General features: G+C 58.2%; 1 protein-coding gene across 1 annotated transcript in view; it reads left to right on the top strand.

Annotated features, from left to right (window-relative positions):
- GTF2IRD1 (GTF2I repeat domain containing 1) overlaps positions 1-12,803 on the top strand; it is a 106,943-nt gene that overhangs the window by 29,088 nt on the left and 65,052 nt on the right. The window contains exons 2-7 of the mRNA XM_037051104.1: positions 937-1,065; positions 3,579-3,720; positions 7,664-7,819; positions 9,808-9,991; positions 10,721-11,031; positions 12,059-12,148. Coding sequence (XP_036906999.1) covers positions 943-1,065; positions 3,579-3,720; positions 7,664-7,819; positions 9,808-9,991; positions 10,721-11,031; positions 12,059-12,148 — 1,006 coding nt within the window. The 5' untranslated portion in view covers positions 937-942. The remainder of the gene's footprint in view (positions 1-936; positions 1,066-3,578; positions 3,721-7,663; positions 7,820-9,807; positions 9,992-10,720; positions 11,032-12,058; positions 12,149-12,803) is intronic.

Raw genomic sequence — 12,803 nt, 5'->3', positions numbered from 1 at the left:
GGAGGCCCTGGCCCGAGGGTGTCTCAGTGAGGGGGAGGATGCAACTCTGTTGTCCAGGGGCCTTGTGACAAGGGGACAGAGTCCTGTGTGGAGGGAACCCTGGTGTGGGACAAGCAACCTCTGGACCTCTGAGACTGAATTCCGACAGCCAGGGGTAGACTGTGGCCCAGAGGCCTCAGGGTAGTGGCCTTGCCCAGGGGGGCATGTGGCTTGATGCAGAGCTGTGAGGGCGGAGCTCCGGGACATGTAGGAGGCCAGCAAGGGCACCTGACCCAGCCGAACAGGAAGTGGGGGGTCCCTTCCTGACAGAGGCAGCAGTGAAAAGCAGAGTGGGCAGTCAGTGGGTGACACAGGGGCCAGGAAAGGCACTTGGGGCAGGGAGAATGGAGCCCTTGACAGCTGGGGAGCCACAAGAATGTTGGTATGTTTGGGGGCTGGTGACACTTAGAACACCGGGAACTTGGGGGTCTAGACCGGGAACCTTGAATACCAAGCTGAGTCAAGAACTAATGGGGGCAGTAGGGAGCCACAGAGGGTGTGTGAGGAAGAAAGAGCTGTGGCTAGGGTGGCATGCGTGGAAAGAGGTGATGGGTGGGGTTGTGAACTCACTGGTCAGGGTCCTGGGCTCAGCTCTGGGGCTACAGACGTGGGGGACATACTGTGGGGCACATCCCCAGTCATCCTGCCATCTAGGCCCGCACCCGTAAAGGCCACGTGTGAGCCGCTGTGTGTGCAGGCCTGCCGAGGCTCTAGCTCCATCCTGCCTATGAGACCTCAGGGGAAGAGAAGGCCAGGCCTTGATTTGGCCCCACCTGGGAAGTAGAGACAGCTCTGGGCTCAGGGGCCAGGCCAGGTGGGGTGGGGTGATCACCCAGCCCGTGGGCCATGCCCTGTGGCCCATGCCCACCTCTGTCTGCTTCCTCTCTTTCTCTCCAAGTGACCATGGCCTTACTGGGGAAGCGCTGCGACGTCCCCACCAATGGCTGCGGGCCTGACCGCTGGAACTCTGCCTTCGCCCGCAAGGACGAGATCATCACCAGCCTAGTGTCTGCCTTAGATTCCATGGTGAGTGCCCCTGCCCACCCCAGAGGAGAGGGGCACCCAGATTTATCACCCGACACTGGTGCTTGAGTCCCTCCTCTGGCACTTAGAGCAGCCTCCATGCACCCGAGCCTCTGTGTCCCCACCCGCATCAGCGGCCTCAACCCGTGTCGGGGGTGGGAGTCTGGAGTGAGATCGAGTGTGTAAAGCCCAGGCCTGGGGACAAGCCCTGGCTCCGGCCCTCATCCCCTCGTCCTCATTTCATGACCTCCTGTCTTTCAAGGCCCATTGTGGCCACAGTCACAGGTCTCCCCCGAATCACCTGGAGACAGGTGTGGGCGGTGGTGCGATAGAAAGCTGTAAATCCCACTGTTCAGCCAGAGCTGCGACTGCATCCGGGTCCTGGGAGGGAGAAACGGGGCTCCACACAGCACTTCTCGGACACTATTGCCTACATACCTAAGCTTGTAGCAGTTCACCCCAACTGAGGAAATAATAATGTCGTTTTCCTTTAGTCTTTTCCTGGGGGAAAGTTCTGTGATGGAGGGTAGGCAGATGTGTTTTGAAAGTCTGCATTTTAGGATGGTGAAGTTGAAATTCAGAGTGGGGAGTACCTTGCCCAATCTCACAGTGTGGCCAGTTTCTTAAGTGGACTTGGGTGCAAAGTCTTCAGTTCTGCTGGGACAAAGGACCTCCTTCCAGACAGTTCCCTCTGTGGGCGGTTGGAGGGCAGCTCAGGTGGTGTTTGGGCCAAAGGTGGCAGGCGCCCCTGGGAAAGGCAGCTGGGTGTGCCCCTGCCCTGGGCGGGAACCCAGCCCTGTGCCCTGCAGAGTGCCAGCTTGGTGGTGGTAGGAGGACACAGGCAGTGATGGCTCCCCGGCCGCAGTGGCGGTTGACATTTAAATTGTAACTGGTGAAAATTAAATACAGCAAATAAGTCAGTTGCTTGGTTGCACTAGCCTCATTTCAAGTGCTCGTGGTCACAGTGTTGGAGAGTGCAGAAACAGAACTTTCCCATCACGCCAGAACGCTCTTTTGGAAAGCACTGGTCTGGAGGGGTTTCCAGAGGCTCCTTGCAGCTTGGAGGAGCCGATGACCCCGTAGCCAGCCTGGTGACCTGAGTAAGACAGGCTGTCCCAGCTCTGGGGCCCTTAGTGGGTTTCCTGAGGGACCTTCATGGGTGACATGGCACTTGCTTGGAAGTGACTGAGCTTGGGCATCTTCCAGGCCTCAGGGCCGGGGTCCTCAGGGAGTCTGCAGGGCTGTGAAGCCCAAGAGCTGTGTGTTCATCCTCGCCCCCCAACCCCACCCCTGGTCTCAGACCCTCCCCCCGGCATTTCCTCAGGGCCCCCATTCTGGGTGCCTCAAGGTGAGTCGATGCCCAGCCAGGGCCTCAGCTCCCCAGCTAAGAAGTGACCCCACAACAAGGCCCTTCTCCAGCTCCGACGGCCACTCCTTTGTTGGGAACAATGAAATCTATGTGTCTCGTTTGTTAATGTTCTGGCGTGTTCCAGCGGGGGAAGGGAGCGGCAGATTTTTGTTTTAATCTTAGAGAACAGGAAACGAAAGCCCCTTCAATAGGAGGTCCATGGGGACAGATCTGCTGGCCCTGCGGTATCCCAGCTTCCTCTCCAGAGATACTGGGGGTTGGAGCTGGCACAGGAGGCGTGGCTATGGCCCAGAGAGGGCGTGTGTAGATCGCAGCAGAGCTTCTGATTAGAAGCCAGGCTTCCTGACTGTCAGCAAAGCAGAACTCATATAAAAAACAGCATTTATTGGGCACCAACTGCATGCCGAACGTTTTACAGGCAGGGTTTTCCTGATGAGGTCGGTCAGAGGTCTGAGGTGGTGGTGGTCTTGGCTGAGGGCCCCCTATGTTAGGGCTTCCCGTGCAGTGGGCCTGCGAACCTCAACTGCAGGGGTGCAAATACACCTCTCTGCCTGGATACCTGCGTGGGATGCCCCAGTTCTCAATTCTTTTCTGCCAGCCAGGCCCCCTTGAATTGCCGTAGTCAAGCCCGTTGAAACCCTTTGAACCGGGCTGCTTGTCTCCATTGTACAGATTTGTAAACTGGGGACCAGTGAGGGGCCCGGCTGCTCCAGTCTTTCCAGAAATGGCTGAGCTGGGATCGAAGCCTGGATCTGTCTGAGCCTTTGTTTTCCTGGGGCCCATCCCACCTTCTCCTCACCTAGGACTCGAGAGCCCAGTTCAGGATTGTCCCTGGGGCTGGGTCCAGGCCTAACGTGGGAAGCCCACCCCAGAGCAAGGAGGTCCTGGAAGGAGACCAGGGCAGAGGTCTTGTGTCTTTGTCCTCCTCCAGCCTCCATTGACTTATCTTCTCCCCTGACCTTGGACCAGCTCCAGGGTGGGTGGTCATTTATGGACCCCCCACTGCAGAGTCTAAGAGGACAGTGTTGAAGGAGCGGCCCCTCCCTGCAGCTGCTGGCAGGGACTCACATCCCACCCCAAAACTGGCATGGAAGCATGCTGGGCTGGTGGACCTGCCCCCAGTTCACGTCCCCGGCTCCTTCTGTAGTGCTCAGCGCTCTCCAAGCTGAACGCAGAAGTGGCCTGTGTCGCAGTGCATGACGAGAGCGCCTTCGTGGTGGGCACCGAGAAGGGGAGACTGTTCCTGAATGCACGGAAGGAGCTGCAGTCAGACTTCCTCAGGTTCTGCCGTGAGTACCCCAGGGCTCCGGAGGGGCGGGGGACAGCGTCCCCAGAGCAACATCAGGGTGATCCTGTGTTGGGGGCCACCCTGGATCGGCGGTGTTTTCAGGGGTGGCCTCAGTTTTACCTGGATTTGTGCAGCAGCCTCACAGTGGATGGCGTGTGGCTGACCGCACCCCGGGGCTCGCCAGACCCAGCCCACCCCGTCTGCTGGTTGACAGGAGACACAGGCCCAGTGTGGCTGCCTAGTTCCTGTGTGTCTGTGACACAGGGGCGGAGCCCACTGGTTCAGCTAATACTTGTTGAGTGCCTTCTGTGTGCAACACCCTTCACAGTGCCCACATATTTATCCTGGCATCAACCTTAAGAGGTAGGCACTGTTGTCATTGTAGCAACACAATCTTGGAACCACCTGGTGGCTCGAGGGATGGAGTGACTGAGGACCCACCCAGCTGCACGCAGGAAGTGCTCAGTAAATGTGAGCCGTTCATGCTGCTGGCCAGGGGCCGTGCACTGGTGCTCTGTTTACTTTTCCCAGCAGGCATAAGGCACAGTTACCACTGGTTTACAAATGAGAAACTCTGAGGCTCGGGGAGCATAAGCCACTTGCCCAGGGAAGTGAGTGAGGCGGAGTTCCAGGCCAGGCCTCTGGTTCTGAAGCCCTTGCGTTTTCTGCTCCACCCCTTCAAAATTGGGGAGGTGCAGTGTGAGCCCTGCCAGAGGGTCCTGGTCGCTCTTGGCAGAGACCAGCATGCAGGGCTTTGAGCCAGAAGCCCTGAGGCAGAGGGGTCCAGCAGAAGCCCCCAGCTCTTCAGCACTTCCTGAGCCTTCAGTGCCCCTTACAGTCCAGGCCCTGCCTCTGTGTCTGTCCTCCCAGCGTTCCTCATAGTCACCCCGGCTGTGTGGCGCTGCACTGCTAGCTTGCCAACCTAGTGTGCCCCTTCTCCCCTCTGCCTATTCCCCTGTTATTCCCCTCACCAAAAAGTTTTTATTCTTTTTTCTGTCTGGCAGGTGCCTCCCCAGCACCCTGCTCCCCAGGCCCCATTTGGGCCCCTGCCCCCCTTGAACCTATGCTGTGGATGCTCCCACGCGTGAGAGGATGCCAGCCTCCAGTACCCTAAATATTCCATCTGTACCTGGTGCTGTGCTCCAGCTTGGAAGTACCCCGGGGGAGGCCGCCCTCACCTTTCTGGTGGATTGGGTCCTACAGGGTCAGGGCCTGACCCCAGCACCGAAGGCTAGCACTTGATCGGCATTCTGGCCGGCGATTTGGGACTCGGAGTTCTTGGGTTGAGAGCAGCCCTGGAGTCGGACACCTGGGGACGCNCACGGAGGCATGCTGGGCTGGTGGACCTGCCCCCAGTTCACGTCCCCGGCTCCTTCTGTAGTGCTCAGCGCTCTCCAAGCTGAACGCAGAAGTGGCCTGTGTCGCAGTGCATGACGAGAGCGCCTTCGTGGTGGGCACCGAGAAGGGGAGACTGTTCCTGAATGCACGGAAGGAGCTGCAGTCAGACTTCCTCAGGTTCTGCCGTGAGTACCCCAGGGCTCCGGAGGGGCGGGGGACAGCGTCCCCAGAGCAACATCAGGGTGATCCTGTGTTGGGGGCCACCCTGGATCGGCGGTGTTTTCAGGGGTGGCCTCAGTTTTACCTGGATTTGTGCAGCAGCCTCACAGTGGATGGCGTGTGGCTGACCGCACCCCGGGGCTCGCCAGACCCAGCCCACCCCGTCTGCTGGTTGACAGGAGACACAGGCCCAGTGTGGCTGCCTAGTTCCTGTGTGTCTCTGACACAGGGGCGGAGCCCACTGGTTCAGCTAATACTTGTTGAGTGCCTTCTGTGTGCAACACCCTTCACAGTGCCCACATATTTATCCTGGCATCAACCTTAAGAGGTAGGCACTGTTGTCATTGTAGCAACACAATCTTGGAACCACCTGGTGGCTCGTAGGGATGGAGTGACTGAGGACCCACCCAGCCGCACGCAGGAAGTGCTCAGTAAATGTGAGGCGTTCATGCTGCTGGCCAGGGGCCGTGCACTGGTGCTCTGTTTCCTTTTCCCAGCAGGCATAAGGCACAGTTACCACTGGTTTACAAATGAGAAACTCTGAGGCTCGGGGAGCATAAGCCACTTGCCCAGGGAAGTGAGTGAGGTGGAGTTCCAGGCCAGGCCTCTGGTTCTGAAGCCCTTGTGTCTTCTGCTCCACCCCTTCAAAATTGGGGAGGTGCAGTGTGAGCCCTGCCAGAGGGTCCTGGTCGCTCTTGGCAGAGACCAGCATGCAGGGCTTTGAGCCAGAAGCCCTGAGGCAGAGGGGTCCAGCGGAAGCCCCCAGCCCTTCAGCACTTCCTGAGCCTTCAGTGCCCCTTACAGTCCAGGCCCTGCCTCTGTGTCTGTCCTCCCAGTGTTCCTCATAGTCACCCCGGCTGTGTGGCGCTGCACTGCTAGCTTGCCAACCTAGTGTGTCCCTTCTCCCCTCTGCCTATTGCTCTGTTATTCCCCTCACCAAAAGTTTTTATTCTTTTTTCTGTCTGGCAGGTGCCTCCCCAGCACCCTGCTCCCCAGGCCCCATTTGGGCCCCTGCCCCCCTTGAACCTATGCTGTGTTGCTCCCACACGTGAGAGGATGCCAGCCTCCAGTACCCTAAATATTCCATCTGTACCTGGTGCTCTGCTCCAGCTTGGAAGTACCCTGGGGGAGGCCGCCCTCACCTTTCTGGTGGATTGGGTCCTACAGGGTCAGGGCCTGACCCCAGCACCGAAGGCTAGCACTTGATCGGCATTCTGGCCAGCGATTTGGGACTCGGAGTTCTTGGGTTGAGAGCAGCCCTGGAGTCGGACACCTGGGGACGCATCCTGGCCCTGCCACCTACCACCTGCCACCTGCTGGACCTCAACCTCCTCCTCTGTGACAGGGGAGAACAGTTCTGCCCCCCTCACAGGTCGATCTGAGGAGTAAATGAATTAATATGTGGCAATAGAACAATGCCTGGCACCTCGTTCACTCCTAGTAAATGCCAGCTGTTGTCTTACCAGTAGTAGCATTCTTGTTACATTCCAGGCCTGGACCCTTGGATCAGCCATTTTAGGGAAAACTCTCCCCTAGCATTGGACATACCATTACTAGGGACCAACCACTTCCCCAGCCAGCCTCCCCGTCCCACTCAGCCCTCAGAGCCTGTACTCTCGGCTGGGTGGCTGGGCCGGGGGAGAGTGGGCCATGGTAGGGTCTGAGGCCCCTAGGTTGCCAGGCTGCGAGCCAGACCGGGGCCTGAGAAAGGTGCACCTGGCTTCCCAGAGCCGGGCAGAACCACTATTTATAGCACTGGGAACTCAGCTGGTTTATTTCAAGCTTCACAGATCCCCAAGGGAGAGCAGGCTCCGAGCTGGGAGGGGAGCTCTAGGCCCTCCTCTCATCTGCTTTCCTCCACTGTTTCTAGCACCTTCCCCACCCAAGGATTCATTGACACTCAGCCTCCACCCTAGCCCAGCCTAGCAGGAACCTGTCTCTTCGCAGCCTCTCAGCCTCCTGGTGGGGTCCTTGTCATCTCCCTTAGCAGAGCAGAAACTAGGGCCTCGGTTGTTTAAGACAGAGCATTAGTGTGGGAGCACAGAGGGGCCGGTGGAACAGACATTCGTTGAGCCCCAGTTCCGAGGCAGGCCAGCTGATTGCCCACGAGAGCTCACAGACTAAGGCCCAGAGAGGAAGGAGACTTGCTTAAGGTCACACAGCAAGTTAGAGGCAACCAAGGATGAGACCCAGGCCCCATGATCAGCCCAGGCCCTAGCCAGGGTTTGCTTACTCATTAATTCTTCATTTCTTCCTTCCTTCATTTTCATATTGTGTTGGATGCCCCGCCACTGGGCTTAGCACAGGGCAGGGACGTTGCAGTGCCCTTGGGCCTGTGGTGAGGTGGGTGCTTACCGCTGCCCTGCCGTGTGCTCTGTGCCCCACAGGAGGACCCCCATGGAAGGAGCCTGAGGCAGAGCACCACAAGAAGGTGCCTCGAGGTGAGGTGGGCGGCCGGAACATCCCACGGTCTACTCTGGAGCATGGCTCAGATGTGTACCTTCTGCGGAAGATGGTAGAGGAGGTGTTTGATGTTCTTTATAGTAAGATCCTTCCTCATTCCATTTGGGGCCCCCAGGTGGGTGGGAGCCCCAGTCCCTGCCCAGACAAGGAGCTTCCTCTGCCCCACCACAGACCATGGGCAACACTTCACAGCAGGGGGCGTTGCCCCCAGCTCTCCCTTATCCCGCACCCCTAGGCGTGGATCTTTTACCCAGCCCCATTTCCTGAACCACCGTCCCCTCTGCCCCTGCCCCGGTCTCGGCCACCCCTCACCTGGAAATGGCCCCAGGCCGCCTCACCTTCCTGCTGCCTTCACCCACCCGTGACCAAGGCCATCTTCCCCAAACATTTATCTGACCCTGTTCTCCCTGCCACTGCCTTCGGGGACACTTCATCACCCTCATTGTGGCGTAAGCACCCACTGCAGCCCCTCCCTGCCTACCTGTCTGACTGTGCTGACCCACCTCGCAGAACCACTTCCTGTTCTCCAGCACCTCTGGCTTCCTTTCACGCTTCCTTGCCTTTGTGCCGCTGTGCCTTTTGAGACTGCCTTCTCCTGGTGGACACTGTGTTACTCTCTAAGGCTCCGCTCCAGGAAGTCCCCCACACTGGTCAGGGCCCTGTCCCCTCCCTAGCCCAGTTGCTCTCAGCCTGCAGGTCAGGCCCCAGCGGCAGCGGGCGTTCAGAGGTCATTTGTTGAATGACTGAGTGAACGCTAATGGTCATCCAAGTCCTTCCTGTGGGGATGGGGAGGGACAGGCCTGGCCATTCTTGGGAAGTGTCAGGCTGCAGAGTCTCGGGGCCCAGTCGTAGCCTTCACTCCCTGGGTGGCCCTGGGCAGGTCCCTAAGAGTCCCACCTCAGTTATCTCTGACTTGCTTTATTCCTTTCTCAATTCAGTCTTTGATGCTAGGGAGCCAAGTTCTGTGAGGAAACTCTTGGTGTTATGTAGATGTCAGGAGAAGGAGGCCTAGGGGGTTGGAGGCCCAGAGGTCCTGAGTGGGTACCCGGCCTCCCTGGGACAAGAGGACTTGTTGCTCGTGGCTGGCTGTGCCCCCACACTCATTTTTGCCAGCTGCAGGGCTTGTGCCCAGAGCCCCCTACGCTGCTGCCCACTCTGCCCTGGCCCCTTTCCCACCTTGGGCAGAATCAGGGGCCGATGAGGTGAGTGGTCTCTTTCCGGCTCTGGGTAGGGGCTGTAGCATGGGAGCAACAGCAGACGTTTCTGAACCCAGGCCCCTCAGGCCTCCCACCCGCTCAGTCCCCCAGCCAGTCTCCCCACTACTCACCCCTTCCTTTATTCTTTTTTTTTAAATAAAGATTTTATTTATTTATTTATCTTTAGAGGGGAAGGAGAGAGGGAGAGAAACATCAATGTATGGTTGCCTTTCGTGCGTCCCCTGCTGGGAGTTAGCCTGCAAGGAACCAGCCTGCAACCCAGGCATGTGCCCTGACTGGGAATCGAACCGCGATCATCTGGTTCGCAGGCCCGCGCTCAATCCACTGAGCTACGCCAGCCAGGGCCCCTTCCTTTATTCTTAACTGTGTTCTCCTGTCTCTCCTCTCTCTTTTTCTGAATCCCCTCTCTGTTTTCTCCCGACTTCTTGTTTTCCTTATCCTTTCTCCCTCTCTCTCATTCTCCTCTGCCTTCCTCCCTGTGGCTTTTTGCTTCCAGTCTCTCTCCTGCCCTCTCTTCTTTCTCTTATCTCTCTCTTCTCCTGCCCACAGCCCTAGGCCTGCTTTCCCCTCCACTCAGACACCAGGAGTGGAGAAGAGAAAGACAAAGGAAGCAGGGACCCCTTTGATGGGAAGCCCTGGTCCTCCAACAATGGCCTAATCCACAGCCCCTGTCCACCAGCCTATGGGGGTTATTCTGTGTGAAGTTTGCATTTAAGGAGCTGATGAGGTTCTGTATCCTGGGAGCCCAGCACCAAGGGGAGTCACTCACATGGCCCCAGCTCTGGGCTATGCCCACCCCCTCCTGGCTGCCCTCTCATACGAGGCCCTCTCCTCAACCCATCCCCCCACAGGTGAGGCCCTGGGAAGGGCCAGTGTGGTGCCGCTGCCCTATGAGAGGCTACTCAGGGAGCCAGGGCTGCTTGCTGTGCAGGGGCTGCCCGAGGGCCTGGCCTTCCGGAGGCCAGCTGAGTATGACCCCAAGGCCCTCATGGCCATCCTGGAGCACAGCCACCGCATCCGCTTCAAGCTCAAGAGGTGAGTGAGGCAGCCTCTTGAGCCAGGGTGTGGGCCAGGGTCAGGTGGCTGAACAAAGGGCTGGGCCAGGAGGGTGACCTGTTTTCATGCTGCTCAGCCACCTGTGGTCACTTACCCAACCAGAGGGGAGGGGGACTTCAGATTCCCCCAGGGGCCCCTGGTTGTAAAAGCTCCCAGTCCGATGGTGGAGGTGAGGCAAAAGCCCTGTCACTGGAGTGTGATCTGAGCCAGGTGCTCAGTCCTGGAAGCCCTCCCAGGGGACCTCTGTGTGACAGCGAAGCTGGAAGAGACTTGGTTGGGGAAAAATAGCACGAACAGTACCACAGGTGTCAGGACCCCCCCCGTGCACATGTGTGGCGGGGGGAAGCCAGCCTGAGGGCGGTCAGAGCTTGGCCCCCACCGTCAGCACACACACTGGGAAGGAGAGATGTATGATGGGAAATGGCAGGCGATTAACTGCATCTGAAATGACACGGCTGGAGAACTGAGGCACAGAGGCCGAGGGCAGGGCGCGGGTCCTCTGGTAGCCCAGCCGTGTGGCCCAGCCTGGCCACAGCATGTGCCCCGCAGGCCTGAACCCCGACCTGTGCATCGGAGAATGGCCCCTGTCCTGTGTACCTCAAGGGCTATCTTGTCCTGCGGACGGAGGGCTGAGGGGCTGCAGAAGGAGAGGTGCAGCCAGCGGGACAGGCGTACGGAGCTGTTGTGTGTCCTTCTTTCCTTACCCAGGCCACTCGAGGATGGCGGGCGGGATTCAAAGGCTCTGGTGGAGCTGAACGGTGTCTCCCTGATAGCCAAGGGGTCTCGGGACTGTGGCCTGCACGGCCAGGTCCCCAAGGGGCCACCCCAGGACCTGCCCCCCACTGCCACCTCTTCCTCCATGGCCAGCTTCCTGTACAGCACCGCACTCCCCAACCACGCCATGAGGGAGCTCAAGCAGGAGGCGCCTGCCTGCCCGCTTGCCCCCAGCGACCTGGGCCTCGTCCGGCCTGGGCCCGAGTCCAAGACTCCCGCTGCCCAAGACTTCCCTGACTGCTGTGGTAAGCTGCTGCTGAGACCCCCAAGTGTGAAGGCGGGGCAGAGGTCACTCAGGCAGGGCAAGTGAGGGTACCCAGGCCCTCCTAAACCAAAGTTGGAGTGTCGGAGCAAGGGGCTGGTGCAAGATAGATGGGATTCCGGCTTATACCCAACCAGATTCCAGGCCTTCACTCACCCACCTGTGAACAGTGTCCTTAGCCTGGAATGAAGAGACCCCCAGGAGGACTAGCAGAGGAGTCTATGGAAAACATGCTAACCAGTCACATGCATTTAATTAGCACCTACTGTAAGCACCACTGGCTTAGGGACACTGGAAGCATCAGAGAATGAACAGCTGGGTGTGAGAAAGACCTGTGTTCATCTCCTGGCTTCTCTCCTTAGCGGCTACGTGTCCTGGGGCAACTCTCTATCTCTGTGAGCCTCAGTTTCCTCATCTGGAAAATGGGGGTGCCAGAAGTACCTACCTCATGGCATTATCATGATTAAATGACACAGCGCGTTAGAAATGCGCATGATCAGGCCCCACCGAAGTCCAGCTACATCTGGAGCTTTGGGAGTGGGTCCAGCTGTCTGCGCATTGGGAGGCCCACCGAGTGCTCAGGTTAGAGAACTGCTGTATTAAAACACACCCAAAGCTCGGCGCACAGTATGACTTCTAAGTTATATTTACTGCTGTTATTAGGCGTAGGAGAGAAAGGACGTCCACCTCCCACCACCACACACAACTGCGTGGGCCGAGCAGGGGGACGGGACTCACATGTCTGAAACAAATGTGTCCCCCGCCCCGTAAAAGGCGACCTCAGACATCCTGCCCTCCCTGACCTGCCATGTGGGTAGCAGACTGTTAGGCAATGTCACAGGCCTCTGGTTAGGGAACTTGCCAGAATTCAAGCTCACAGGACTCAGTTCTGGGGCGTTTGTTTTGGGTGAGATGGTTACGCCAGAGCCAGTGCCTGTGCACTGAGGCTGGGTCTGGGGATCCCTCTTGGGGCCCACCTTGAACCTGTACCTTTCCTCTTCCTTGTCCAGGACAGAAGCCCACCGGGCCTGGTGGGCCTCTCATTCAGAACGTCCATGCCTCTAAGCGTATTCTTTTCTCCATTGTCCATGACAAGTCAGGTAGGACAGTGCCCAGACCAGAGTGGGGGTTCCAGGGCCGGGGGCGGTGCTCAGTAAAATGGAAATGTGTCTATCGGCTCTTTGTGAGATAATAGAGGAACAGCCCTGCACGAGGGACCTGTGAGTAAAACCAGAGTGTACCAGTTACCTCTTGCTGTGTGACAGGTTGCCCCCAAGCTTAGCTTGAACCAACAAGCAGTTATATCTTACATTTTCTGTAGGACGGGAATTCGGGAGCAGCTCGGCTGGGTGGTTCTGGCTCAGGATCTGTCATGAGTTGTCATCAAGGTGCTGGCTGTGGCCGTGACCATCTGGAGGTTTTACAGGGCTGGAGGACCTTCTTCCAAGCCCAGTGCATGGGCTTGGAGTGGTGTGGCTGTTGGCAGGAGGCCCATTCTCGCTACTCGGGCCTCTGCAGGGCTGCTGGAGTGCCCTCACGGTGTGGCAGCTGGCTTCCTGCGGCCAGTGGTCCCAGAGGGAGTGAGGAGGAAGCCACGTGTCTTTAATGACCTAGCCTCAGAAATCACTGTCATTTCATATTCTACCCATTAGAAGCCAGAAGCTTGATCCAGTCCAACTCAAAGGAAGAGAGAGGAATGAAACTCCACCTCTTGAAACAAGGAGTTATCCACTGCCACAACCAAGGGCCACCCCT

The sequence above is a fragment of the Sturnira hondurensis genome, unplaced genomic scaffold, assembly GCF_014824575.4.
Source record: "Sturnira hondurensis isolate 20B ecotype Veracruz unplaced genomic scaffold, ASM1482457v3 Scaffold0007164, whole genome shotgun sequence".
NCBI classification, from domain to species: Eukaryota; Metazoa; Chordata; class Mammalia; order Chiroptera; family Phyllostomidae; genus Sturnira; species Sturnira hondurensis.
The sequence above is the reverse complement of the archived record's forward strand: the minus strand, read 5'-3'. Positions and strand labels throughout refer to the sequence as shown.